The following is a 25,380-nucleotide window of genomic DNA, read 5'->3' as shown; positions in this document are numbered from 1 at the left end:
GAGGTATGGACACCATCACTGTGCAACGAAACCCCGAGATATTCTATTTATATAATGTTCTGTCTTGCCCCCAAAGAGCTTAATAGGTAATAAATTGCTTTTCAAGCCCAACCATTGCTGTTATATAGGCTATGTACCAATGTTTTCTGAAAATGAGTGAATCACCATGTAGTCTATTTCTCTGGATGATGTGAATGAGAAGTGTTATGCTGGAGAATTTCCTGCACTTTTTCAAATCTTATGATGAACCCTATTTCTTCCACATGTGCTGACAAATGGGTCTTTCAGTGTTTTCTCTAAATCAACCTCAGGATGTCAAATTGTTTCGCGGTTCGTTCGAGGTGTAGCCTCTGTTATAATTAAGGTAAATGCAACAGCCAATTTGCACATCACAAGGTCCCACAAATATTACGGAGTGGCATAAATGACCCAGAAAATCTATTGTAAGTTCTGTTGTCTAGGGAATAAATACCAGCAACAACACCAGGTCAACTTTCTTGTTCTTCTTTTGCCAACCAACAACCAAACATTGGGAAGAATACACACGATCATGTTTCCTACGTGTGTGCTGAAGTACACTCGGCTAATCAAAATTGCTGCAGTTCCTATAACTTCCACCAGAGGTCTTTCATTTATTTACTGAGTAAAAAAGCAAAAATGTCAACAGCTACCTTGTCATAATTGTTTACAACTTGTATTATGATAATGAGCTATGATTAAATCTCATTTAGAGACTTTGTCTCGTAAAAGTAAGCACTTATCATAAAATGGTGCTACGTGCTGGTTTTAAATGGTTTGTGCATGCAATTCCCCAAATAGTGAATTGCCAGAAATTCACATCCAAGACTAAACCCAGGTGGAGGTGAGAACATGTCTAAGACAAAAAGGTACTGTGTTCCTTTGCTCACCTGGTTGAAGCAAGTAGCATAGGGTGAAGAAAGAGGATCAAGAAAATGAAGCTGATGAGCTGTTCTTTTTTTTTTTACAAAGTGTTTAATAGACAAATTAAAATTATTAAATTTATAACTCTTTTAGTCTAGTGAATGTGAAGAGCTTTTTTTCAGAATGGTAACATTTCCTATAAATAACAGAGTTAATTTAAACATAATTGTATACTTATAAACAAGTGAAAGATATTTTCTGCAGTTGCTACTCTCTAATGTATTTCAGATTGAAACAAGATCTCATTTTGGCAATATAATTTTGCCCAGGATCCAGCCAATTGTTAAGACACAATTGGTTAAGTTTCTCGGTGAAACAAATACCATTCCTGCAGGTGGTGCTGTAAGTTGGCAAAGGAACAGGATCAAAAGATGAAATTCCTGCATCAGAAATAAGAGTTTGAGAACACTGTCAATATAATCTTTTCTTATACAATTTGATGTTTTTGCCTCCTTCTCTCCTCCTTTTCCATTTTTTAAAAAGGTTTCTCCCTTCTGAGAAGGCCAAGAGGAAAAATCAGTTAGCGAATGACACAAACTCATCTTGCTTACTTCAAAACAGCTCCCAGTATGACCAGTAACTTTATTTCAAATTATTGCTGAATTATTTTTCCCCTCTATGGTACTTGAAGCTGTATTAATGCAGTCCACAGCTGTATCTTTTTGCCAAAGAAGAGGAGGCAGTCTGGATACTAGATGCACTGAAAAATAAAGGAGGTTTATTAAAAGGCTGCCTGTACTTAAAGTTGATAAGTCACTCATTTCATAAAGAGTACATCTTAGGTGACATAAATTAAATTCCTAGATTACAGCAATGACTATTCTTAAATAGTTACATAGCATTACAGTTACAGAGATCATGAAATGCACTATACAAATTCAAGTCTTCCTTTGTTTCAAAGTTGCTTAGTTTAAACAATATATTGTAGGAGGAGGAACGTCAGAAATTCTGGCCACAATCTTCACTTACCTCTTTGATATGGAGGTGACATCATTGCAAAGGTCACAACAATATTCAAACGGGGAGAAAGATAAACCTGGTAACTACAGGCCAATCAGTTTAATGTTGATTTCAGGTAAACCATTAGAAACAATAATCCCTGGAAAACAAGAGCATTTTAGACAGGACTAAGCTAATGATGCAGAAACCTGCATTGATTTGTGTATAATGTCTAATTTACAGCCAATGTCTGAACTTGCTATAAATGTTGATAACAATTTGAATTGGGTAAGCAGGCATGGTAGTATTGAATGAACAGGGAAACTCTAATCAATAAGGTAATCACTTTAATAGTGCTCCACTTAAATGTATAAACAGTTCTGTCCACCTGCGCACACCTTCTAGTGTCTCAATCATTAGCCTCTGTCCTATCTCAATAACAATGTACACCAGTCTATTTTTCCACTCCATTGCAGTGAATTCTCAGGACAAAGGTGCAATAAAGTTAACATGGTTTATTTTTCCTGATATTGTATATTTGAATTCAGATTTTCTTATCCTATCCTTCCTCATTGTGGTATTCTACTGCTGAGAAATATCCTCTGAGAATGATCAGAGTGAGAGGATATTGTTTGGTTACTATCACTTGAACAATAGCACCTGTGTCTCAGAATGGATGCCAGTTGTCAACACTACCTTATCAAGAGCAATTAGGGATGGGTGATAAATGCTGGCCCAGCCAGTATCATCCACATCCTATGAATTAATAAAATTAAAATACTCTGCAGCAAGAAAACCACGTGATAAGAATTGAAATGTTTCCTGAGGTTTTTACATCTTTCCTGCATGATGCATCAAGCTGAAGAAGGTTTTTTTGTGGTATGCTTTAGAAAGGTAAAGCCTAAATATCTAATTTTACAATTGGTCTGAGCCCTGAAACCTTTTTCCTGTAATCCTCACAAGACTTGCAGAAATGAAAAGGAGAATAGTTGCTGACCAGTTACATCTGCCCAGACACTTTTCAAAATGCATATAATGGGCAGTTTTCCTTCAACTCCAACAAAGGTACTCTTGTTACAACTTCAGAAGTAACATTTAGAGCATGCTTTATCTCAAAGGGACACTGCCATTCCTGTGTTTTGCATCAGAGATATTGCAACACTTGATATTTGAATTTTGCAGGCCTTGAATATCTTTTCCATTTCAAGTGCAAAATAAATGCAGGCAGCAGCCTGCTAAGAGCTGCTTCATTACCAGAAAGGCCATTCCTATAATTAGAAAGTTCCTGGTGCTTGGGCCAGTTCATTTATGAATTCTAGGAGAGATTATGGCAAAAAACTGACATCAAGAATGTCTGAATTTCCACAAGTTAACTCTGCAAGTGGAATTTGGACTCCGTGCAATAAATTGGAATAAGTGATTCCTCTTATAAAAGATAACAGATTTACTGTTCTCTACAGTCAACAATTTTCACTGCAGCAACTCGCCAAGTCTCCTTCAAAATACCTTTAACTATTAATTTTATGTAGAAGGACAAGGAGACAGACACATGGGAACATTAAACATCTATGTGCACCTTTCTGGATCATATACAATCTTAACTTGGAACTATATCACTTTCTTTCATTGTCACTTAGTAAAAATCCTGGAACTCCTTTCCAAATAGCACTGTGGTGTAGCTGTGTCAGGTATGCTACTGTGTAATTCAATACTGATTAGCGAATGACTCCGCTATTATTTATGATCCTAGACAGTGCGGGCATGACAATATATTAAGTCTTCATTTTCCACTAATGGAGTAAGGCCACACAATATACATTTCTCCTTCAATGCCATGAGGAAATAGGCATAGAATTACTTGTATAGATCATAACCAATTACATGCAGAATTTCAATCTGAAACAGACCAACTGGTTTCTGTTTTATATTTATATAATGTGCCTTTTCTTTTGTATCTGGGGAGCTGGAGGGAGGAACTGTTTCAATCAGCTGATATTGTACAAAAGTGGGCAGAAGTAACCATTCCACCTCTACTGCAGAGCAGTGGAAGATGGGAGTTACCATTCTATTCATGGATTTTCCAGAATTCCACTAAAGACTGACTTGAATGAAATCAGCAGAGTGAATGTGGCACAAATGTTAATTGGTATTCTTCTTATCTTTGCTCACACAGGCTCATACAATAGAGGCATACATAGAATGTAAAGTTCAGAACAAAACAATGGATGTGGGCATGTCAGGACAGGTGAAACTACCAGATGAAAAGGTACCAACTACAAGTTTCAAATAAAAATAATTAGGTTTCCTCTGGCACTTTAAAATGTACATTGCATTGTAAGAATTAGATTAAGGGTAATACAATAAAATAAAACACAGTAATAGCAAAATGCTTTATTCACTGAATAGCTAAAATAGAATCATAGAGATCCCTACAGTGCGGAAAGAGGCCATTTGGCCCATTGCGTTCACATTGACCCTCTGCCAGCATCCCAACCTTTTCCCCATAACCTGCATTTCCCAAGGCTAATCCACCCAGCCTGCATATCCCTGGGCACTATGAACAATTTACCATGGCCAATCCACCTAATCTGTACATCTTGGACTGTGGGAGGAAACCACGCAGACACAGGGAGAAGGTGCAAACTCCACACGTACAGTCACCTGAGGGTGCAATCGAACCTGGATCCCTGGTACTGTGAGATCACTGAACCACTCCATGAGAGAAAGCAGAGTTAACTTTGAGTCTGTTATGGATCTGCTTCAGAACAAGCAAAATAAATTAGAAACATCAACTCTGTTTCTCTCCCCACAGATGCTGCCAGACCTGAATTCTTTTGGCACTTTCTGTTTTAATAATAATTTAATAATCATGTTCTTGATTCCATATTTATGTTCCTATCTGTGTTAGAGTAATGCCACAGTTGAGTATCTTTATTGTATTGTATGGCCTATATCCTGCATTCCTTGCCAGTGATACAGATGACACCCAGATTTGCTTTACATCTAAAATCTGACTTTGAAGCTGAGAAGCATGTTAGAACATTGTAGTGATTGGAATCAGGTTGACCTCGTTGACTGAGGTTGTTGATTAGCCCAGATTAACAACCCCAATCAGGAAAGCCCTGGCTGACCAATATAAACAAGAGATATCGTTATGGCCAATTGCCTGCCCATCTTCTGTGGCTGCTGCCGAGCCCGGGTGTCCCTGGAGAAGGAGTACATGGTATCCACGAACAGCCTTGAGATTTTCATGGGAAAGGTGGGCATCGCAGGAAGTGGACTGCATTATTTCCCCCTCCAACTTTGTTTTGATTTGCTCCCTGCCCTCCCCCCTCACTGTTTGGTCACGCAGCATTGCCCTCTGAGAAGGGCACTGCTTGTCACTGGCCACTTGGGTGTTTCCTTTCTTCCTGGTGATAGAAACTGAATAAAGATTTGTGCACCATGTGTCTTTCACTGTGTCTCATGCCTGCATACACAACACGGGTGCTGGGGATTAAAGAAGCACCACCACAGTTAGGCGGTAGTGTGCGGGTAAAAGAAAAAATATATAAACAAGAGATATTGTTATGGCCAATTGCTTGCCCCTCTTCTGTGGCTGCTGCCGAGCCCGGGTGTCCCTGGAGAAGGAGCAATCAGAGTGTCCATGAACACCCTTGAGATTTTCAGGTAAAGGTGGGCACTGCAGGAGGTGAACTGTTATTATTTCCCCCTCCAACTCTGTTTTGATTTGATCCCTGCCCTCTCCCCCTCACTGTTTGGTCACGCAGCATTGCCCTCTGAGAAGGGCACTGTTTGTCACTGGCCACTTGGGTGTTTCTTTTCTTCCTGGTGGTGGAAACTGAATAAAGATTTGTGCACCTGTTGTCTTTCACTGTGTCCTATACCTGCACACGCACACACGCGCGCACACACACACCACAAGGGTGCTGGGAAAAATATATGCCTACTGCAGTTAGGCAGTGGTGTGGGCGAAGAAAAGAAAAAAAACTAGAAGATAGAAAAAAAAACTTTTTATTTTTTAAAAATTCAAAGAGATTAACATCTCCTCAGTTCAGATGACTGACTCTGAGCTGGCTGGCCATAGCCATAAGTACTGTGCACAAGTAAATAAAGGGTGACTTGGTGATGGGATACTGGCCTCTGTGTAGTTATTTCAAACCTCCTGTTGCAGGAGTAATTTTTTAATAAGTCTTGACCTTCCTCCCAATGCTCACAAGTTTAGTATATTTAACGCTTTTGCTGTAATTTGGTTTACTAGCCTGTTCTGCCATTATGATTAATATAAGCAAAATATACTGAAGATTTCTTATAATGCGTTTCTTCATGTTGAGGCTGCAATACATTAGCAACCTGGCTTCCCTGATGTAGTAACTAACAAGAGCCATAATTTCAAGAAACCTAGTGCTCAAAAGTAAGAAATTAAACCATAAGGATCATTTATACTATTCATTAACAGAATAATTTTTTTTGCAGCTTGCTGAATCTGAAGACAAAGGTTTCAAAAAGAAGAACAGCTGCTGTTTCAGAGCAGTAGGGTGTAGGTTTAAGGTAAAAACACTCAAACTGTTTTATTAGAATGAAACAGAAATGCCTCTTTTAAAATCCTATTTTGAGAGCTGATGCTGAAGCTGCTGTACAAGCTGCTCAAATTGTTGTATAAAGTAAGGTTTGAAAATGTGCCTGTCGAACCTGTAACATCAAGGTAGCCCTGGGGATAAAGGCTATAATTTAGCTTTGTGCCTCTGCTACATTTGTTTTGTTGCTTTGGCTGGCTTCAATCAGGGTGGAACCGAGAGTTTCAGGAAACAAATAAGAAGACTCGGCATGTGTCCAAGGTTGCAAGTGGTTAGGTACTGCAGAAATAGCTTTTTATTCTTTGATCTACACTTTTATCCAAAAACACCACCAAATTTATGATACTTTGTGGCTATTGAATCCATTTTTAATTTTTTTGCCAAAGTAAACACAATTTTGTTGTCTTCATTTCTAATGTTAGCAACCACAATAAAATGTAAACAGGAAGTCTGTTTATAATTCTCAGGTTGATAGTACGTCATTGTACCTTGTGACTTTGTGGTTCATAAGTTAGTCAGTCATTAGGTGTTTCTGTACTACCAGAATCTATTGTTTTTGTTTTTTGCAGAAATTATTTTTGTAGTTTAATAGAAGTCCCAGCAATATGTGAATGAAATCGAGACTTTCTGCCACATTATGGGAGGAATAAATATTATCTGTTAAATTCAGAAAACTACAGGTTACTGTTAATGTTCTAGGCAGGTCAGAGTGCTGAGTGAAGTCGAGAACATTTTATTGATGGGGAAACACAGAAGGGAATGAGCCTACTTCAGAGTATATAAAGAAGTGATTTAGAGAACTGAACTCTGTTCACTTGTCATTTCCTTTGGACTAATTAACATGCATGAAATTCAAGGAAGAATGAGAGACAGGCATCCCCAGAGACTACAAGAAAAATAGCATTTGTGAAACTTCTGATCAGCCTGTTCAGGCATGCTATGACATTCCTCTGGAGGAGGTGAACATGAACCCAGACCTCTGGCGTAGAGATAAGCAAATTACCACAGTGCCACAAGAGCCCCTTGATTCCAATTTTTATGTATACACAATTATACCCTTGTTAATAGTTCTAATTTACACACCAGATCAATCTTAACCATTCCCAAAACCCACCTGTTTCTCTTTGCTGTGATTGTTCTCCTATGTATGTCCATCACGGATATCCCATAGCTGCAGATACATTAACTTATCTTTCAGAAATGCCCATCTGCTCTACATGCAGCATCTGACAACATCAGGCATACGACGTTAGAGGGAAAACTGGGGGCTGGTGGAAATATCGTACCATTGAAGGGAATGTAGCGTTTGGCAGTGCTAGCTTGTCTCTGCTCAGGGAAGGAAGATGTGTACGTGATATTGTGAGGGGTGAGAAGAATGTTAATTCTCTGTCCTATAATTTTTCCTATCTCTCCAGTACCCCTTCCCTACAACAACACCCCCAGCATTTTGATACCAGATATTGGAATACCTTCTAGTACTCTGATCCAAAGTGCTACTAAATACTCAAAGCACCTGATACTTACCATTAGTATGAGATTCAAGGCCCCTCTTTCCCAAAAGACACTTCCTGAATCAACTTCAATATAACAATAACATGCACTTCTTTTTATCATAGTAAAATATTCCAAGGTACCTCACATATGGCACTGAACCACATTAGGATGAATACCTAAAGGCTTGGCTAGTGAGCATTTCTTCAGGGAGTATTGTAAAGAAGAAAAGCATGATAGAAGGAAGAGAGGTTTAGGGTAGGAGATCCTGAACTTAGGCCTTTGACAACTGAAAACATGGATACCAATGTGAATGCGATCTAACATTCGAGATTGCTCAAGAGGTCAGAAACAAAGGAACATAGATATCTTACAGGGTCGTGGAGTCACAGTAGATTGTGGTAATAGGGAATAGCAAGACTATGGAAGGTTTTGAAAACAAGGGCGGAAGTTTTAAAATCAAGGTAGTATTTAACTGGGAGTCAACATACATCAGCAACACAGAGGATAGTAAGCGGGACTTGACTGAATTTAGGCAACAGAATCTTGGATGATCTGAGGATAGAATGTGGTAGACGAGTCATGCAGGCATTAGGTTGGTCAAGTCTAGAGCTAACAAAGGCACAGATTAGGTTTCGACAGCAGCTGAGCTAACGCATGACAGAATCAGGGCAATGTTATTGAAGTGGAAATAAATCACCTTAGTAAGAGATGGATGTATGATTGTATGCTCTTTCAGGAGTTGAATGTGACACCAATATTGCTCACAGTTGTGAAATTGCAGAACTTTCACACCCCAAAATCCTTCTTTTGCCCTCACCTTTCCTCATACAGCTAGGTCAATTTTCTAATGATGTCATATATTACAATTTACTGTGCCAATTCTGCAGGATCAGGATATCTCCCTATTCAATTCGAACCTCAGGAGCACCTGAACTATGCTACCAAGTTTAGGATTCTCTCATCCAAGAGTACAACACAATGACATACTACTTATACATGCCATATTTCATGATCTTCCTCTTTCTGATAGACCCAAAGAGCTTTCCCAGTAAAGAAATTAAGCAGCCTCTATCATTACTATAAATCTTAGGGACAAGATAAAGCTAACATCATTTTCTGTTCTAGGGAGGGAAATCAAATATTCAGCAACATGAGACTGGATGTGTTGGACAGCACCTTAATCTTTTAATGGATGAAGTCATGACGCTGAATCAGAAAGCGATTTCGGTCAATCTTCAACCAGATATGTCAAGAAATGTAATGGAATTTGAGACCGAAGCTAGCAAAGTTCAGTCGAGGAATGTAGACTTTCAGGAAGAGCATCAAATAAATGAAGTTGGTAAAGAAATGCAACAACAATACTGCAAGCTCATTGAAGAAACAAAACAGTGTGTCACAGTTGTTGAGACAAAATTAACTGCATTTCATGATACACTCACTGCATTATCAAGAAAGGTTGACACCTGCTCAAGAATTGCTGCTACTGTAAATGGACAAATACAGCTCAATAACCAACAGTTTATTGATGTTGAAGACAAGGTTAGTCAAAACGTTAATTTTATAAATTCCTGCACTTTTTTTTGTAGAAGGTGTTGTCTTTCCAAGAAAACAATTGGACAGTTTGTGCCTGCATTCCTCTTTAGAGGACTGAGAGATAACCAACTTTATTGAAATATATAAGATTCTAAGAGGACTTGACAAGGTGGACATTGAAAAGAAATTGCCCCTTGAGAAAGAGACAAGAGCTAGGGAACACAGTTAAAATAAGCAGCTCCCATTTGAAATAGGATTAGGAGAATTTCTTTCAGAGATTTTGGTCTGTGGCATCCTCTTATCCAGAGCAGCAAGCTTCACTGAATATTGCAAAGGCTGAGTTAGGTTCCTGACTAGGAATCTTAGGGTTGAAAAATGTGTTGCTGGAAAAGCGCAGCAGGTCAGGCAGCATCAAAGGAGCAGGAGAATCGACGTTTCGGGCTTCAGCCCTTCTTCAGGAATGCTGCCTGACCTGCTGCGCTTTTCCAGCAACACATTTTTAAGCTCTGATCTCCAGCATCTGCAGTCCTCACTTTCTCCTAGGAATCATAGGGTGTAGGGGACGTGCAGGAAGGTGACGTTGAGGTCACAATCACATCAACAATGATCTTGTAAAATGACAGGAGCAGGATCAAAGAACTGAATAGCTTACTCCTGCGTGTATGTAAATAATATTTGACAACTTAAATAAACAACTGGTGACTTTGGTCACACGGTTCTTTAGTATTTGCTCTGCACCATTTTAATTGTCTCTTATAGTGTGACTTCTGATATATTATTTCAAACTATCATATTGATGATATGGTGATTTGAATCCTTCAAATTTCTGCCAATTCAGATTTAGAATATTCGATTTAGCATAATTGGTTTCCATCTGTTTTTCATTGCCCCTCTGCTGTCACACACCTGGACCTATACCATCCTTGGTTTAGAAAACAGGAGGTACTATAATTGTGTAGTCTACCAATTAAAGATTTTTCTTTCCAGTCTGAAAGAAAGACTCCCTCCCTTGTCAGTTACCTGTTGCTTTTCCAAATGGACAAGCCCAGGATAAACTTTTTTCTGCCTTTCTTCTTACCATTTTTAAAGCCTCATGCAGCAATGAAAGATTTGGGCGGCACGGTGGCACAGTGGTTAGCACTGCTGCCTCGCAGCGCCGGAGACCCGGGTTCAATTCCCGCCTCAGGCGACCGACTGTGTGGAGTTTGCACGTTCTCCCCGTGTCTGCGTGGGTTTCCTCCGGGTGCTCTGGTTTCCTCCCACAGTCCAAAGATGTGCAGGTCAGGTGAATTGGCCACGCTAAATTGCCCGTAGTGTTAGGTAAGGGGTAGATGTAGATGTAGGGGTATGGGTGGGTTACGCTTCGGCGGGGCGGTGTGGACTTGTTGGGCCGGAGGGCCTGTTTCCACACTGTAAGTAATCTAATCTAATCTTAAAAAAAAAAAAAAAAAAAAAAAATTTGAGGTTGTTGGTTGGAGGCTTAACACTCCCTAAAATCTTCCTGACAAGGTAATTGTCATTGTTGTCTAATCTACACAAAAAGCAGTAGAACAAGGGAATTGCTCTTCCAAAGAGGCAATACTACACAATGGGCTAAATTACCTGCATCTACAGATCTAACTGCAGAGAAAATGTAAACAATATCTGTATTTGATAGTACTTAATTGAAGGTGATAATTTTATTTTTTTTTAATGTACTCACCTGTTCGTTACTAAATTAGTACAAATCTGACTCAGTAAATATTTTCACTAACAATTATTTCTTTTGATATTATGGCTCCCTGAAGCTGACAAATGTTGCATCCAGACTGTGTCGAACAGAGCAGGTTATACAAAAGACTGCAGCACAAATGATGGCACTGGAAACGATGACAGAGACCGGCATATTCATCTGGAAAATTCCACAAATGAAGCAAAGGTTGGAAGAAGCTATTGATGGAACAACACCTTACTTGGAATCTAGTGGTATGATGGTAACATTAATTTCTGTAGTATATCTGAAAATTCTACTACATTCCAATAGTTTTACTACATCTGTTTTCAGTATCTTTCTCAACAATCTTTTTCCAAAAGCACCAGGCACCCTTTGGTGCATTACTAAAACAGGCAAGTGAACCTGAACAGAAACGTGATCATGGGATCATATTAGCAGAGTTTGATCTTTTGCTCAATCCTTTGAACCCTGATATTTAAAGGAGAGATAAAGGACTGTCTAGGAGGGAGAATGAGAGCAGGACAGTGAGGTTTACTTTGGATTACTGGAAAGTTGCCATAGTTCTAGATGGCCATGAGGCTGCTCTCTGTCTCTCAAGATAACTGGTGGTGAGTTCAATCTGACGGTCACACACCTTAGACAAGAGGCAAAGTTGAGAAGGTGACTTCAGCTGGTAAAAGAATTGAACCCATGCAGTTGATATCATCACAAACCAGCCATCCAGTCAACTGAGTTGACCAAAAATAGAACAAATTAAATGATCTGTGCTACAATTTCCAGTGGTTCTTCTCTCTCTGCCCTTCCAGTAGGGGGTCACTGGGCACCAATCAGGAGCAATTTCTCTTTAATGCAGGATGCTTATGTCTATTGAGTTGAAAATCACACAATGCCAGGTTATAGTCTAACAGCTTTAATTGGAAGCACACTAGCTTTCGAAGTGATGCTCCTTCATCAGGTGATAGTGGAGGGCTCGATCGTAACACAGAATTTATAGCAAAAATTTACAGTGTGATGTAACTGAAATTATACATTGAAAAATTGATTGTCTGCTAAGCCTTTCATCTGTTAGAATACAGTGATAGTTTCACTTCTTTCATGTGTAAATCACATGTGTAAATCGGGTAACCATCCTCCAAGGTGGACTTCGGGACAGGCAGCAGAGAAAAGTGGCCGAGCAGAGGCTGATAGCTAAGTTCAGTACCCATAGGGAGGGCCTCAACCGGGACCTTGGGTTAATGTCACATTTACAGGTGATCACCATTGCACTACAACACACACACACACACACACATATTCCTACACACACGCACTCTCACATACACACGGACACAGGTACACACAGGCGCGCACACAGACACCCACACACACCCTTATAGACACACACACACTCCCACACTCTCACATGCACCCCCTCACAGACTTAAGACACTCTATATACACACACACACACACACACACACACACACACACTTTCTCACACTCACAACCCCCACCCCAGACAGACAGATACACACACAGACAGACAAAGACCCACATGCGCACACATATTTTGTGGGGTGAATTTGTACTTGCAGAGTTACATTGTACTTTGCTCAAAAACTGCATGCATTCATGTAGAACTCTGAGCTCAAAAATTGCATGAATTTATGTAAAACTCTGTTATCTCACTTTTTATATTAGAATAAATCTAAACAGAGAACACAGGGGGCTAACACCTTCAACATATTGTCTAGCTATCACCATTGTTAACAGCTTACCCGAGAATGCAACTTTAAAAAAAGGGTTTGTGATTTACACATGAAAGAAGTGAAACTATCACTGTATTCTAACAGATGAAAGGCTTAACAGACAATCAATTTTTCAATGTATAATTTCAGTTACATCACACTGTAAATTTTTACTATAAATTCTGTGTTACGATCGAGCCCTCCACTATCACCTGATGAAGGAGCATCGCTCCGAAATCTAGTGTGCTTCCAATTAAACCTATTGGACTATAACCTGGTGTGGTGTGATTTTTAACTTTGTACACCCCAGTCCAACACCGGCATCTCCAAATTATGTCTATTGACACTGTAGAGATTAAGTAACTTTGTTTGCTTCAAGTAAAGATCCATCCTAGAGCCAAGTAAAAATTTTCTATCTTAATCCACTTATTTTTGATTTGTTTTTGTGTGGAGAACTTCAGTAAATATTAATAACCTTTCAAGACAGCCTGTCTTATTGCCAAAACAAAAATGTTAATAATCTGAAGGACAACCTTTATTATTGCATTAAATGTTTATTCTACATGTTATTAGCATTTATCCCATGGCATTTCTCTCAAAGAATCAGTATGTCCTACACAGAAGTATTGTATCATGTAATGCATAAAGTAATATTATCAAGTGTACTTACTGAAGTGAAATTATCTCCTTATACTTTGGAAAGTAAATTTCTTGAGTTTGGACTTTGCTATTAAGACATCAGAGCAGCAAAAAAGAAAATTATTATTTATATATATCGTTTTGATCTTTTACTTTTTTAAAGTGATTGTTAATTTTGTAGTTAGAGGAACTTATCTGCTGTTTAAGAGGAAAGAGATGTAGTTTGTCTTTGTGATTTTTCTCATATGTCTAACGCTCTGATAGACCTGGACTTTAGTAGCATTTGGAGAAAGCTATAATGTGCTGATTTTGGGATTCTGGAGTTTGCTTGGACTTTGGCTAAGGTGCCATATTTTCACAGTAAAGCTGATAGACCTCAACCTAAGGTCTGAGATCAGCTCTTGCATCATTTTTCACCATTGATGGTGTTCTCTCAGGAAAGAGACTTGATCATTGGAAGTATTAAGCAAGATATTCACAGGTTTCCATTGTGTTTTTTATAGTGTTTAAATGTTTTGAGCCGCAAAAGGATATATCATTGGACACACAACAGTTGATGAACTTCGATAAAATCACTTAAGTCAAAGGCAAAAACATAGGAAGGATTGATGTTTGTAATTATGGTCACCTAGTGGTCAGAGTTCTGCAACTGTAACAAGACCACAAATGTTGACCTAGCTTTTAGCATCATGATAAAAGGTTTGGCACTTAGTCAGAGAGATGTACAACATGGAAACAGACCCTTCAGTCCAACTTGTCCATGCCGACCAGATATCCTAACTTAATCTAGTCCCATTTGCCAGCACTTAGCCCATATCACTCTAAACCCTTCCTATTCATATACCCATCCAGATGCCTTTTAAATGTTGTAATTTTACCAGCCTCCACTACTTCCTCTGGCAGTTCATTCAATAAATGCAACACCTTCTACATGAAAAAGTTGCCCCTTGCATCCCTTTTATATCTTTCCCCTCTTACCTGAAACCCATGCCCGCTGGTTCTGGACTTCCCTGCCACAGGGAAATGACCTTGTCTATTTACCCTATCCACACCCCTCAGATTTTATGAACGTCTGTCAGGTCACCCCTCAGCTCCGAGGTTCCAGGGAAAACAGCCCCAGCCTAATCTGCCTCTCCCTGTAGCTCAAATTTTCCCACCCTGGCAATAAACTTGCAAATCTTTTTTGAACCCTTTCAAGTTTTACACAGTGAAACTTTCCAAAAGTGGCCTAACCAATGTCCTCTACAGCTGCAACATGACCTCCCAACTCTTATACTCAATACTCTGACCAATAAGGGAAAGCATACTAAACACCTTCTTCACTATCCTATCTACCTGTGACTCCAGTTTCAAGGAACTATGAACTTGCATTCCAAGGTCTCTTTGTTCTGCAACACCCCCCAGGACCTTACCATTAAGTGTATAGGTCCTGTCCTGATTTGCCTTTTCTGAAATGCAGCACCTCACATTTACCTAAATTAAATTCCATCTGCCACTCCTCAGCCTATTGGCCCATCTGGACAAGATCCCATTGTACTCTGAGGTAACCTTCTTCGCTGTCCACTATACCTCCAATTTTGATTTAATCTACAAACTTACTAATATATCTCCTATGTTCGCATCTACATCATTTATATAAATGACAAAAAGCAGTGGACCCAGCACCGATTCTTGTGGTACTCCACTGATCAGACCTCCAGTCTGAAAGGCACCCCTCAACCACTAACCTCTCTCTTCTACCTTCAAGCCAGTTCTGTATCCAAATGGCTAGTTCTCCCAGCGTTCCATGAGATCTAACCTTGCTAACCAGCCTACCATGAGGAACCTTGTTGAATGTCTTACTGAAGTCTGTATTGATCACATCTACCACTCTGCCCTCATTAATCCTCTTTGTTACTTCTTTTAAAAAAACGCAATCAAGTTTGTGAGACATGATTTCCCACGCACAAAGCCATGTTGACTATCTCTAATCAGTCCTTGCCATTCCAAATACATGTAAATCCCGTCCCTCAGGATTCCCTCCAACAACTAACCCACCACTGACATCAGGCTCACTGGTCTATAGTTCCCTGGCTTGTCTTTACCACCCTTCTTAAACAGTGGCACCACGTTAGCCAACCTCCAGTCTCCCAGCACTTCACCTGTGACTATCGATGATACAAATATCTCAGCAAGAGGCCCAGCAATCACTTCTCTACCTTCCCACAGTTCTAGGGTACACCTGATCAGGTCATGGGGATTTATTCATCTTTGCATTTCCAGTACCACCACCTCTGTAATATGTTGTATAAGCTTCCGGTGTTACAATGACTTCAAAGCTTGACTCAAATAATGACAGTAACCTTAAAGTGGGCAAAACATCCCATTAAAATCCATCAAAATAAATGCTAATAAGACTTAGAAACCCAGGGTAATAGTTTCTGGGCCCTGAGAAGGTGGACTTTAGAGCAGGAAGGAAACCGAATTAGGCAGGATTAAAGTCGACCAGGATACATGCCACCTCTTCCTATTTCTGTCTGAAATAAATTCTAGGTGGGAAGATCCAAGCTCAACCTTTTTGTACTGCTGCCAGTTAAGGCCCTTAATTGATCAAATGACCATGTAAGGGCCTCATCCTACCCGAGCTATAATTATTTCAGCTTCAGGTGGGATGCTGAAGAGTAAACCTACCAAATCAGTAGATCCCCGTTAACTGGTTCAAGTGTAAAACTATCTGTAGAACTAAACTGAGCAGGCCATCAGTTGGAGTTTTGGGGGGGGGGGGGTCTTACTAATCTGTGCATTGAACCAGGACAAGGGGGAAGCCAGACAGAAGCATCTCCTACCCTTACTTTCAAATATGCTATAACAGAATGAGTTCCCTGACTGGGGTTGTTAATTTGGTCCAATTAGGGAGTCCTGGTTGACAGATAATAAAAGAAGTGTCAGCTGTTCAGGGAGAGGTGGGCACTGCAAGGAGTGGAGTACATTATTTCACCCTCTAACTGTATTTTAATTTACTCTCTGCCCTCCCCTCCACTGTTTGATCACACAGCATTGGTCTTTGATGTGAAGGGCACTGCTTGTTAAAAAAAATTTTTTTAAAAAGTTTAAAAAAAAGAATAAAAGAAGTGTCAAGAGATTCTGGCACACAGAGCTGACTCTGAAAAAGCAGTACTAGAGGAAAGGAGCTTTCACGTGCAAATACAGGGTTACTTGGTGATATAATACTGGCCTCGAGTTATTTCATGTTGCAGTTGACTTATTTTTAACAGATGTGCATATGTCCCATAACATTGCCTGTGGGGCATAGGACGAAAGCAAAATAAGGTGTTATGCCAAGCAGAGCATAGTTATATGTCCCATCATACCACTAGCACTCACTTGCGGCTGGGCCTTCTCATTTCCATTCATCTGAGTAAAAGAAGATTGTACAATGTGATGTCAATAGTATGACGACAAAATGTGACAACCCTGAAGTTCTAATGTAAGAATACTACTATGCTAACTAATTGTGCACAGAGGATATCCTCCTAGCATTGTTACCAGTTGAAAGTATCTGACCGTTCTAAACAAAATTACAACTCCTTATGCTATCAATTATTACCATCTGAATAAATGCTAGAATTGTATGAGAACTTGAAATACGAGGTGCTTGAGTTTCCTCTTGAGGCCTATTTTAGGCAGCAGGTCCATATCTGCTTTCTGTTCTGCTTCCTGAGGATCTGTTTTACTTCTGCTGTGAACATTGATCAAGAGGAACAGCATCATTACTACATATCTTCAGATAATTACCTCATCTTGTTCACCACTGTCACTTTGTTATTGAAAATCTATTTTGAGCAGCATTTACAAATCTGGGGAGCACAGTCATCACTGTTTGTTGCATCTAGTCTAAGGATTGTAAGCCACTCCACACAATCAGCTGATATGTTCATTGTATACAAATATGTTAAGTGGATGATATATCTAAATGTGTTTATTCTCCATTATTTTGCAGAATTTTACCTTTGCAAATATGGGTATAAGATGTGTCTTCGAATATATCTCAATGGCCATGGAGAAGCTCAAGGATCATATATTTCACTTTACTACATTTTGCTCAAGGGACAGTATGATGCTTTGATTCAGTGGCCTTTCAAAGAAAACGTAAGGAAACATGGAACCACACAAGCTTGTTTCTAAAAGCTACAGTGGAGGAATTCTTCTGCTAAAACTTAGCTGGAGGAATTTCACCCCCAGTTTGCTTCAATGTGAAAATATTATGACTTACAAATTTGAGTGTTCCCCATCCATGTGCAAATGCAACCCAGCCATCTAGCATCCAATACTGTAAACAATGCAGGAAAGTAGGTATCCAGTGCCCATGATTGAAACTGGCATTAGGCTGTTTACTATACCTGGCTTTCGAAGCAAAGTGATTTTCATCCTGCAACCCAGGAAACTGGAATGATCCTTGGTGAATAAAAACCAAATGAATTGATGCTGTAAATCAGAAACAAAAACAGAAATTGCTGGAAAATCTCAGCAGGAGAAAGTGAGGACTGCAGATGCTGGAGATCAGAGCTGAAAATGTGTTGCTGGAAAAGCGCAGCAGGTCAGGCAGCATCCAAGGAGCAGGAGAATCGACGTTTCGGGCATGAGCCCTTCTTCAGGAAGGGCTCATGCCCGAAACGTCGATTCTCCTGCTCCTTGGATGCTGCCTGACCTGCTGTGCTTTTCCAGCAACACATTTTCAGGAAAATCTCAGCAGGCCTGGCAGCATCTGTGGAGAGGAATCCGAGTTAACATTTCAGGTCAAGTGAGCCTTCCTCAGAACCCAGTTCCCAAAACTGGGAACATTAACCCGAAACATTTAACTTTGACTTCTCTCCATACATGCTGCCAGACCTGGGTGAAACAAGTTTTCTCTTGAGAAATTCATTTACATCACAGATGTTGGTGCTTTTGGTGCCACATTGGCAATGGGCATTGATCATGAGGCCTTGAAGTCTCTGGCTATTCAGGGCCATGGCACATCTTTTCATACCATCAAGCCTCAAACAGTATCCTATGAAATGTGAAGACTGCAAAGCTGACTGTACTATTGACTCCGTTGCAGCTATACTCATGAAAGACAAATCAACAACACTTGCATTTACTTTTGTATTTTTATAACAAAGAAACACATGAGAAATGTTGAGATTAAGACAGGTGATTAAATCTTGTTTGGAAGAGTCTGGATTTAAGATGCTTTTTCAAAGATGGATCGGGATGAAGAGGATTAGGAAAAAAAGTTCCAGAGAGTCTGATGGTACATTTTGATGATGCATGACAATTGGAAAGGACTGATTAAACTAAAAATTTAATATTTTAAAAGTTTTCTTCTTCCCTCAATCATTCCTGACTCAATCTGCCTGGGAAAAATGAGCAAGGGAAAATCCAGAATGATTCCTTGAGGTAGTAAAACATCAATTGCAGCAGAAGTGCACATTTCTACAGCTAATTTGTTCCTCAAATGGAACATTTTTACTGATTTTTCACAGTTGAGATAGCAGACAGTGGATTAATACTTGTGGCTTGGCATTTTCTGGCCTTTGTTATTGTTATTTAATAAATAAATAAATTCAGACAACAGTTTCAGTTCAGATTGTGTCCATTTTTTTTTGTCAGATGAAACTTGCTTTACTGAACCAGAGAGATCGACAGCAGTCCATTCTGAAGATCTACGTTCCAAATGAGCATGACTCCGCTTTACAGAGGCCTGGAGAAACTATGAATGCACCACATGGCTTTGCCATGTTTGTGACCTTGACTGAATTCAACCAACGCTTCTCTGAGTTTGTGGCTGGTGATGAAATGTTTGTGGGTGCAGAAGTCATCCCAGTAGATTGATTATTAAGTTATCTATTAAAAGGAGTCCATGACATTGATGTTAGGTGAGACAATTAATACTTATCACCATATGGGTAAAATATACTATAAAAAGTATGTAACTTTGCCACCTGTTCTTTTCTCACAATAGACTTGGAGATAAAGATATAGTCACAGACAAATAAGTTACAAGACATTAACAAAGCATTTTAGATTGAACAATTATGTATTTCAGGGTTTAAAATGAGGAAGGTGTTCATAATATTGTATTATTAGTATAATGGGCTCACATTTTTTTTTAAAAGTTGTGATCCAGGGGGAGCATTGCCCAAGCCTCCCTGATCTGCTTGTTCCCAACTCTCCTATTTCCGTTGTATTTAGTGAATAATTGGCAGCATCCTGCCTACCATGCCCCACAGTTCCTGCCAGCTAACATGGCATTTCTGTTAGATTTGAGCAAGAGGTAAACCTTTGCATGTCTAAATGAGAGCCAGGAGTTCAAATCTGTGCTGCTTTTTTTTTAATTTCAAAAATATACTTTATTCATAATATGATTTGATGGTCTGTACAGTTGGATATGCCATACATATGTAAACATTCCATTTCTTTGCATACCAAAACAGAGTAATCATTCCTATTTACAGGTCTGTATGATTACATTTTTAGCTGCGGCGTCAGCAGAGCCCAAATGACTATGTGAGCCCCCTGTTCTTCTTTAGGCAGGCAGACGTTACACGGTGGTCTTTCCCCACCGCATTTTGGCGACAGCTGCCCCAAGCTTCATCGCGTCCCTCAACACGTATCCTGGACCTTGGAATGTGCCAGTCTGCAACACTCAGTCGGGGTCAACTCCTTCAGCTGGAAGATCAACAGGTTTCGGACCGCCCAGAGAGTGTCCTTCGCCGAGTTGATGATCCTCCAGGCACAGTTGATGTTCGTCTTGGTGTGCGTCCCGGGGAACAGACCGTAGACTGCAGCGGCACTGGTTCTGGGAATAGGCCAGACCTGTGCCACGTATAATAGCAATGACAGTGCCTCACACATGATGACCAGTTTTTTCCCGTGATGGAGAGCGACCGTAGCTTCCATCTGCCCAGTTTCTGCCTCACTTTGCTGATACGTTCCTCCCAAGACTTGGCACACGCCCCAGCCCCCCTGAACCAAATACCCAGCACCTTTAGGGTCGGTCCTGAAGGTGAAGGGGATCGAGGATTGGTCGGCCCAGTTCCCGAAGAGCATTTACCTTGGTCCCCGAGGCCCATTCGAACTGGTCACATATGCACATGAGTCTGCGCACGGACAGCAGATCCGAGCAGAAAACGGCGATGTCATCCATGTACAGGGAGGCCTTAACCTGCAGGCCCCCGCTGCCAGGAATAGTCATCCCTCTCAGGCTTGCATCCTTCCTGATGGACTTGGCAAATGGCTCAATGCAGCACACAAACAAGGCAGGAGAGAGAGGGCAGCCCTGCCTGACTCTAGATCTGACTGGGAAGCTATCTGATTCCCACCCATTGATTGAGACTGCACTGACAATGTTGGTGTAGAGCAGTCTGATCCAATTGCAGATTCCCTCCCCAAAGCCCATTTTGGAGAGAACATCTCTCATATACCTGTGTGATATCCTGTCAAAGGCTTTCTCCTGGTCCAGGCTGATCAGGCAGGTGTCCAACCCTCTGTCCTGCACGTGGGCGATCGTATCCCTGAGGAGTGCGAGACTCTCAGCAATCTTCCTACCCGGTACAGCACAGGTCTGGTCAGGGTGAATCACCGAATGCAGAGTAGACCTGACTCGGTTGGCGATTATCTTTGACAGAATTTTATAATCTGCATTCAACAGTGAGATTGGTCTCCAATTTTTGAGTTCCTCCCTCTCCCCCTTCCACTTGTAAATGAGGGTGATGATGCCTTTCCTCATGGATTCACTCATGGTACCTGCCCGAAACCTGACATACACCTCCAGCAGGTCCTGGCCAATCAAGTCCCACAGAGCTCAATCTGTGCTTCATGTTCAGAGGAAGGAGAGGCTGTAGGAAAAGGGGAAATTGGGGTGATGCATGCTTTGGACATTGCACATCTGATTCCCAGCTTTAGTTAACCCTTTTTGCATTATGCTGAGAAGCTAGTTCAATATCAAATAGTCAAGCCTAAGAAATACAGGAACATTCTGTCTGTTTGAGAGTGCATTAATAAACCTATGATATTATTTCAGTAAGACTAAACAGCTTACCTGCCCAACACTTCCCTCAAGCACCAGCACCAGAATGCAGATTAGTTCTTCATGACAAAACTGTCATTGGGACTTTTTCGTGTGAGCAATATTTGCAAAAAATATTCAGTGCTCTTCAAAGTCATTGCCTTTGCATTGTTTTGGGTAGAAATGAGAGCTGTGATAAGGTGCCAAATAATGGAAGTCCCTTTTATGATGTAATATCACAGAAATTGCATGCTACAACTCTAATTTATGCCAACATGTCACAGAAAGACTTCTGGAAAATGAGATCTTTGTTCTCTGCTGATTTACTTCAGGGAAGGTAGAGAAGATTGATCGGACTTGGGTTTGTCATTCTTATTGTTTTCTTTATCACGTTGTTCTCATCTTGATGTCAACAGCAACTTTTAAATGTCTGAAGAATAATTCTCAAAAAGCTATAAAAGAAAATGCTTTCCAAACGAGGTAGCATTTTAACTGAAACTGTTATGTTTTTAATCTGCTACTGCTGGACCATTCTATGTAGCACCAATAAAGACATGTTAAATTGAGTATATCACTTGCACCAGGGGTTATTTGTTCATTTCACATCAACTAATTTCTTAGTTGCCATTATTTCAAAAATGCTTTCTTCTTTTAAGAATCATTTCAACTTTTGTTTCATATTAGGATGTTGGCGGCTTTGGAAGGTTTGTGTTTTAAGGAGAGGCTGGATTGGCTAGGACTTTTTGTGTTGCATAAGAGGTTGAGTGGTGACCTTATAGAGATTTATTAAATCATGAGAGGTGTAAATAAGGTGAATGGCAGATGTATTTTCACTAGGGTGGAGGATTTCAAAACTAGTGGCCATATTTTTAAGATGAGAAGAGAAAAATTAAAAAAAGACACGAGGGGCAACTTTCTTTTACACAGAGTGGTCCATATGTGGAATGAACTTCCAAAGGAAATGATGGATACGTGTACAGTTACAATGTTAAAAAGACATTTTGGATAAGTACATGAATAAGAAATGTTTGGAAGGATATGGGCCAGGGCCAGCAGGTGGGACTAGTTTAGTTTGGGACTATGGCTAGCATAGACTGGTTGGACTGAAGTGCCTGTTTCCGTGCTGTATAACTCTATGACTCCAGTTGTTCGATGTTAGTCTTTGTAGCTTAAAATGCTAGTCTGTTTTGAAATACCTCCCTGTGAATTTAATAGGACATAATTTAATTCTCAAACAATAATCAATTTCCTTAAACTAAAATTGAGCAAACCTACTGCAATTACTATAAATAAAAAGAAGAGGTGCCAGAAATACTCAGTAGGTCAGGAATATATCTGGCAAGAAAGAAATTTCACTTTTAGCTCCGGATGATGCTGAATATGTCCAGAATTTTCTGCCTTTAGATTTCCAGTAACCAGAGCATTTTCTTTTGGTGTTGAGGGAATTTGTTATGCAGTGGGAATTAATGAAATATAAATTTAATCTTGATTTAAAGAGGAGCAGGTGAGGTGAGCACTTATTCAAGGGAACAAGAGAAGTCAGTCCTGTGAGGCAGCTGTATAAACAGAGGCTGTGGCTTCTCAGCCTTTGGTTAAGATTAAGTGTAAGTTTGAAGTTGCGAGTCATCGTACAACTTTGAGATCATCACTGGATCATAGTTGGTCATTGGAGGATCGTCAGTTGAGCTGAGCTGCTACTGGTGGATCTTTATGCTGGATTCAGCTTAACACCAATTCAGTACACAGTCAACCAGAGATATGACCATCACAACTGCCCGAGCCCCAGGCCAGGGTGTCCGAAACACAGTCAGGTTGCTAAGCTGAGGTTGTAAAAAGTTAAAGTGATATCAGGAAAACCATGAGTTGAGCAGCAGCTATGTTCAACTCCAGTAAATTTGAAAAATGTAAATTTCTAAACTGGCACAGGGCAAGAAAGAATTTATAGTCTTAGGAAAGGGAGCTGATTTGTGAGTAAAGGTGAACAGTTTCTACTTTATGCTAATCTTCAGTTTATAGTTAATAGTACCAGACTAAGGTTAAAGTGAGTTAAGTGATTTAAAATTTTAAAATGAGAGCATGGCAGGACAGTTCAATCATGCAGAATGCCCATCCTGTGCCACTTCTCATGATCTGGACAAGCCCATGGGTAGGAAGTGTTACTGAATGCACAAAGCTTGAACATTCAGGTTTCAGAGTTCGAATGGTGGAGTGCATCCATGAGGTACAGAACTTTGTAACCACTTCTTTGACTGTGCTATCCACAAACAGACAGCCAGGGAATGGGTGACCACCATGCAGTCCATGAATACCTGGCAGATTGTTTAGGAATCCCCAGAGGTCCTGCTTACTAACCAGTTTTTCATTCTGGATATCAGTGAAGGTGATTGACCTTTGGAAGAGTGCAGCAAGCACCAAGCCCGTAGGACCAGATGTGGCCCAGCTGTACATGAGGGGAGGAAGAACAGCAGAAGTGCATTATAGAGAGATGATCTTTAGTTAGGATAAAGGAGCCTCCAAGATTTCGTTGTCTCCTTGGTGTTAGGGTGATGTCACAGATTACTGCAAGCCATTCTTTTTGGGAGGTCAAACACCTAGAATTTGTGGTCGATGTCGGGTGTGCTTCTGAAATCGGAATTTCAGGAGTTAGGTAGAAAATTAGTAAACAGGACTTCTATAATCTCCAGATTACTCTATGTGCAGAATGAGGGAGGTGTGACAGATGAATGCATGGCTGAAAAGATGCAGGACAGAGGGCTTTAGATTCCTGGGACTGGCTGTAGGTGAGATGGGCACCTGTACAAGCTGGATGGCTGTATCTGAACTAAGTATTTGAAAGGGGGTATTGTTAGTTTGAAACCTTGCAAAAAACACTCAAAAAGGATGTGGAAACCAGGAGAGAATATTAAAAAGTAATATCAGGGTTTACAAAGTGCTGGGACAAGCAGATAACACCAAGATAGAGAATAAGCAGATTGATAGGTGAAGTTGAAGTGAGGGAGAATGTAATGAAGTCTAAAGCAGTATTACAATGCACATCTATGAATGCACGGACTATATAGTCAATAAGATTGGGAGTTACAGGCACAGTTGATTATTATTGCCTTGTGGATTATGATTTTGTGGAAATAATGGAGATTTTGTTACAAGAATGGCAGATCTGGGTGTTGAATAATCCTGGTTAAAGGTGTTCAGAAAACTTAGAAAAGAAAAATAAGGGGGTCATGTTTTTGTTAAGGAGAGCATTGCTATACTGGAGCAGAAAGATGTTTTAGATGATTCAAGGCATATTGATTTGGCTAGAGCTATGGAGTAAGAAGCTTGCAATTTCATTGCTCAGTGTGACATTTCCACTAAGAAAGTTAAAAATCAACAACACCAGCTTATAGTACAACAGGTTTAATTGAAAGCACTAGCTTTCGAAGCACCGCTCCTTCATCAGGTGGTTGTAGAGTACACAATTGTAAGACACAAAATTTATAGCAAAAGTTTACAGTGTGATGTAACTGAAATTATCCATTGAAAACTACAAACAATCAAGATATTTTTCAATGGATAATTTCAGTTACATCACACTGTAAACCTTTGCTATAAATTCTGTCTTACAATTGTGTACTCTACAACCACCTGATGAAGGCGTGGCGCTCCAAAAGCTAGTGCTTCCAATTAAACCTGTTGGACTGTAACCTGGTGTTGTGACTTTTAACTTTGTACACCCCAGTCCAACAGCGGCATCTCCAAATCATTTCCACTAACAGGTACTGAAGAATATAGAGGAACAAATTTACA

General features: G+C 40.1%; 1 protein-coding gene across 5 annotated transcripts in view; it reads left to right on the top strand.

Annotated features, from left to right (window-relative positions):
* Positions 1–22,135, top strand: part of LOC140469500 (TNF receptor-associated factor 2-like) — a 39,748-nt gene extending 17,613 nt beyond the window's left edge. For 3 of the 5 annotated variants that reach the window (XM_072566069.1, XM_072566068.1, XM_072566067.1), the window contains exons 3-9: positions 4,055–4,147; positions 6,358–6,432; positions 9,078–9,491; positions 11,273–11,450; positions 17,545–17,693; positions 19,197–19,462; positions 20,117–22,135. In XM_072566069.1, the coding sequence (XP_072422170.1) occupies positions 4,103–4,147; positions 6,358–6,432; positions 9,078–9,491; positions 11,273–11,450; positions 17,545–17,693; positions 19,197–19,418 (1,083 nt within the window). In that variant the 5' untranslated portion in view covers positions 4,055–4,102 and the 3' untranslated portion in view covers positions 19,419–19,462; positions 20,117–22,135. The remainder of the gene's footprint in view (positions 1–4,054; positions 4,148–6,357; positions 6,433–9,077; positions 9,492–11,272; positions 11,451–17,544; positions 17,694–19,196; positions 19,463–20,116) is intronic. The other 2 variants (XM_072566071.1, XM_072566070.1) reach the window with 1 other exon arrangement.
* Positions 22,136–25,380: the final 3,245 nt, after the last annotated feature.

The sequence above is a fragment of the Chiloscyllium punctatum genome, chromosome 49, assembly GCF_047496795.1.
Source record: "Chiloscyllium punctatum isolate Juve2018m chromosome 49, sChiPun1.3, whole genome shotgun sequence".
Taxonomy (NCBI): domain Eukaryota; kingdom Metazoa; phylum Chordata; class Chondrichthyes; order Orectolobiformes; family Hemiscylliidae; genus Chiloscyllium; species Chiloscyllium punctatum.
Note: the sequence above shows the minus strand (reverse complement) of the source record. Positions and strands in the feature narration are given on the sequence as shown.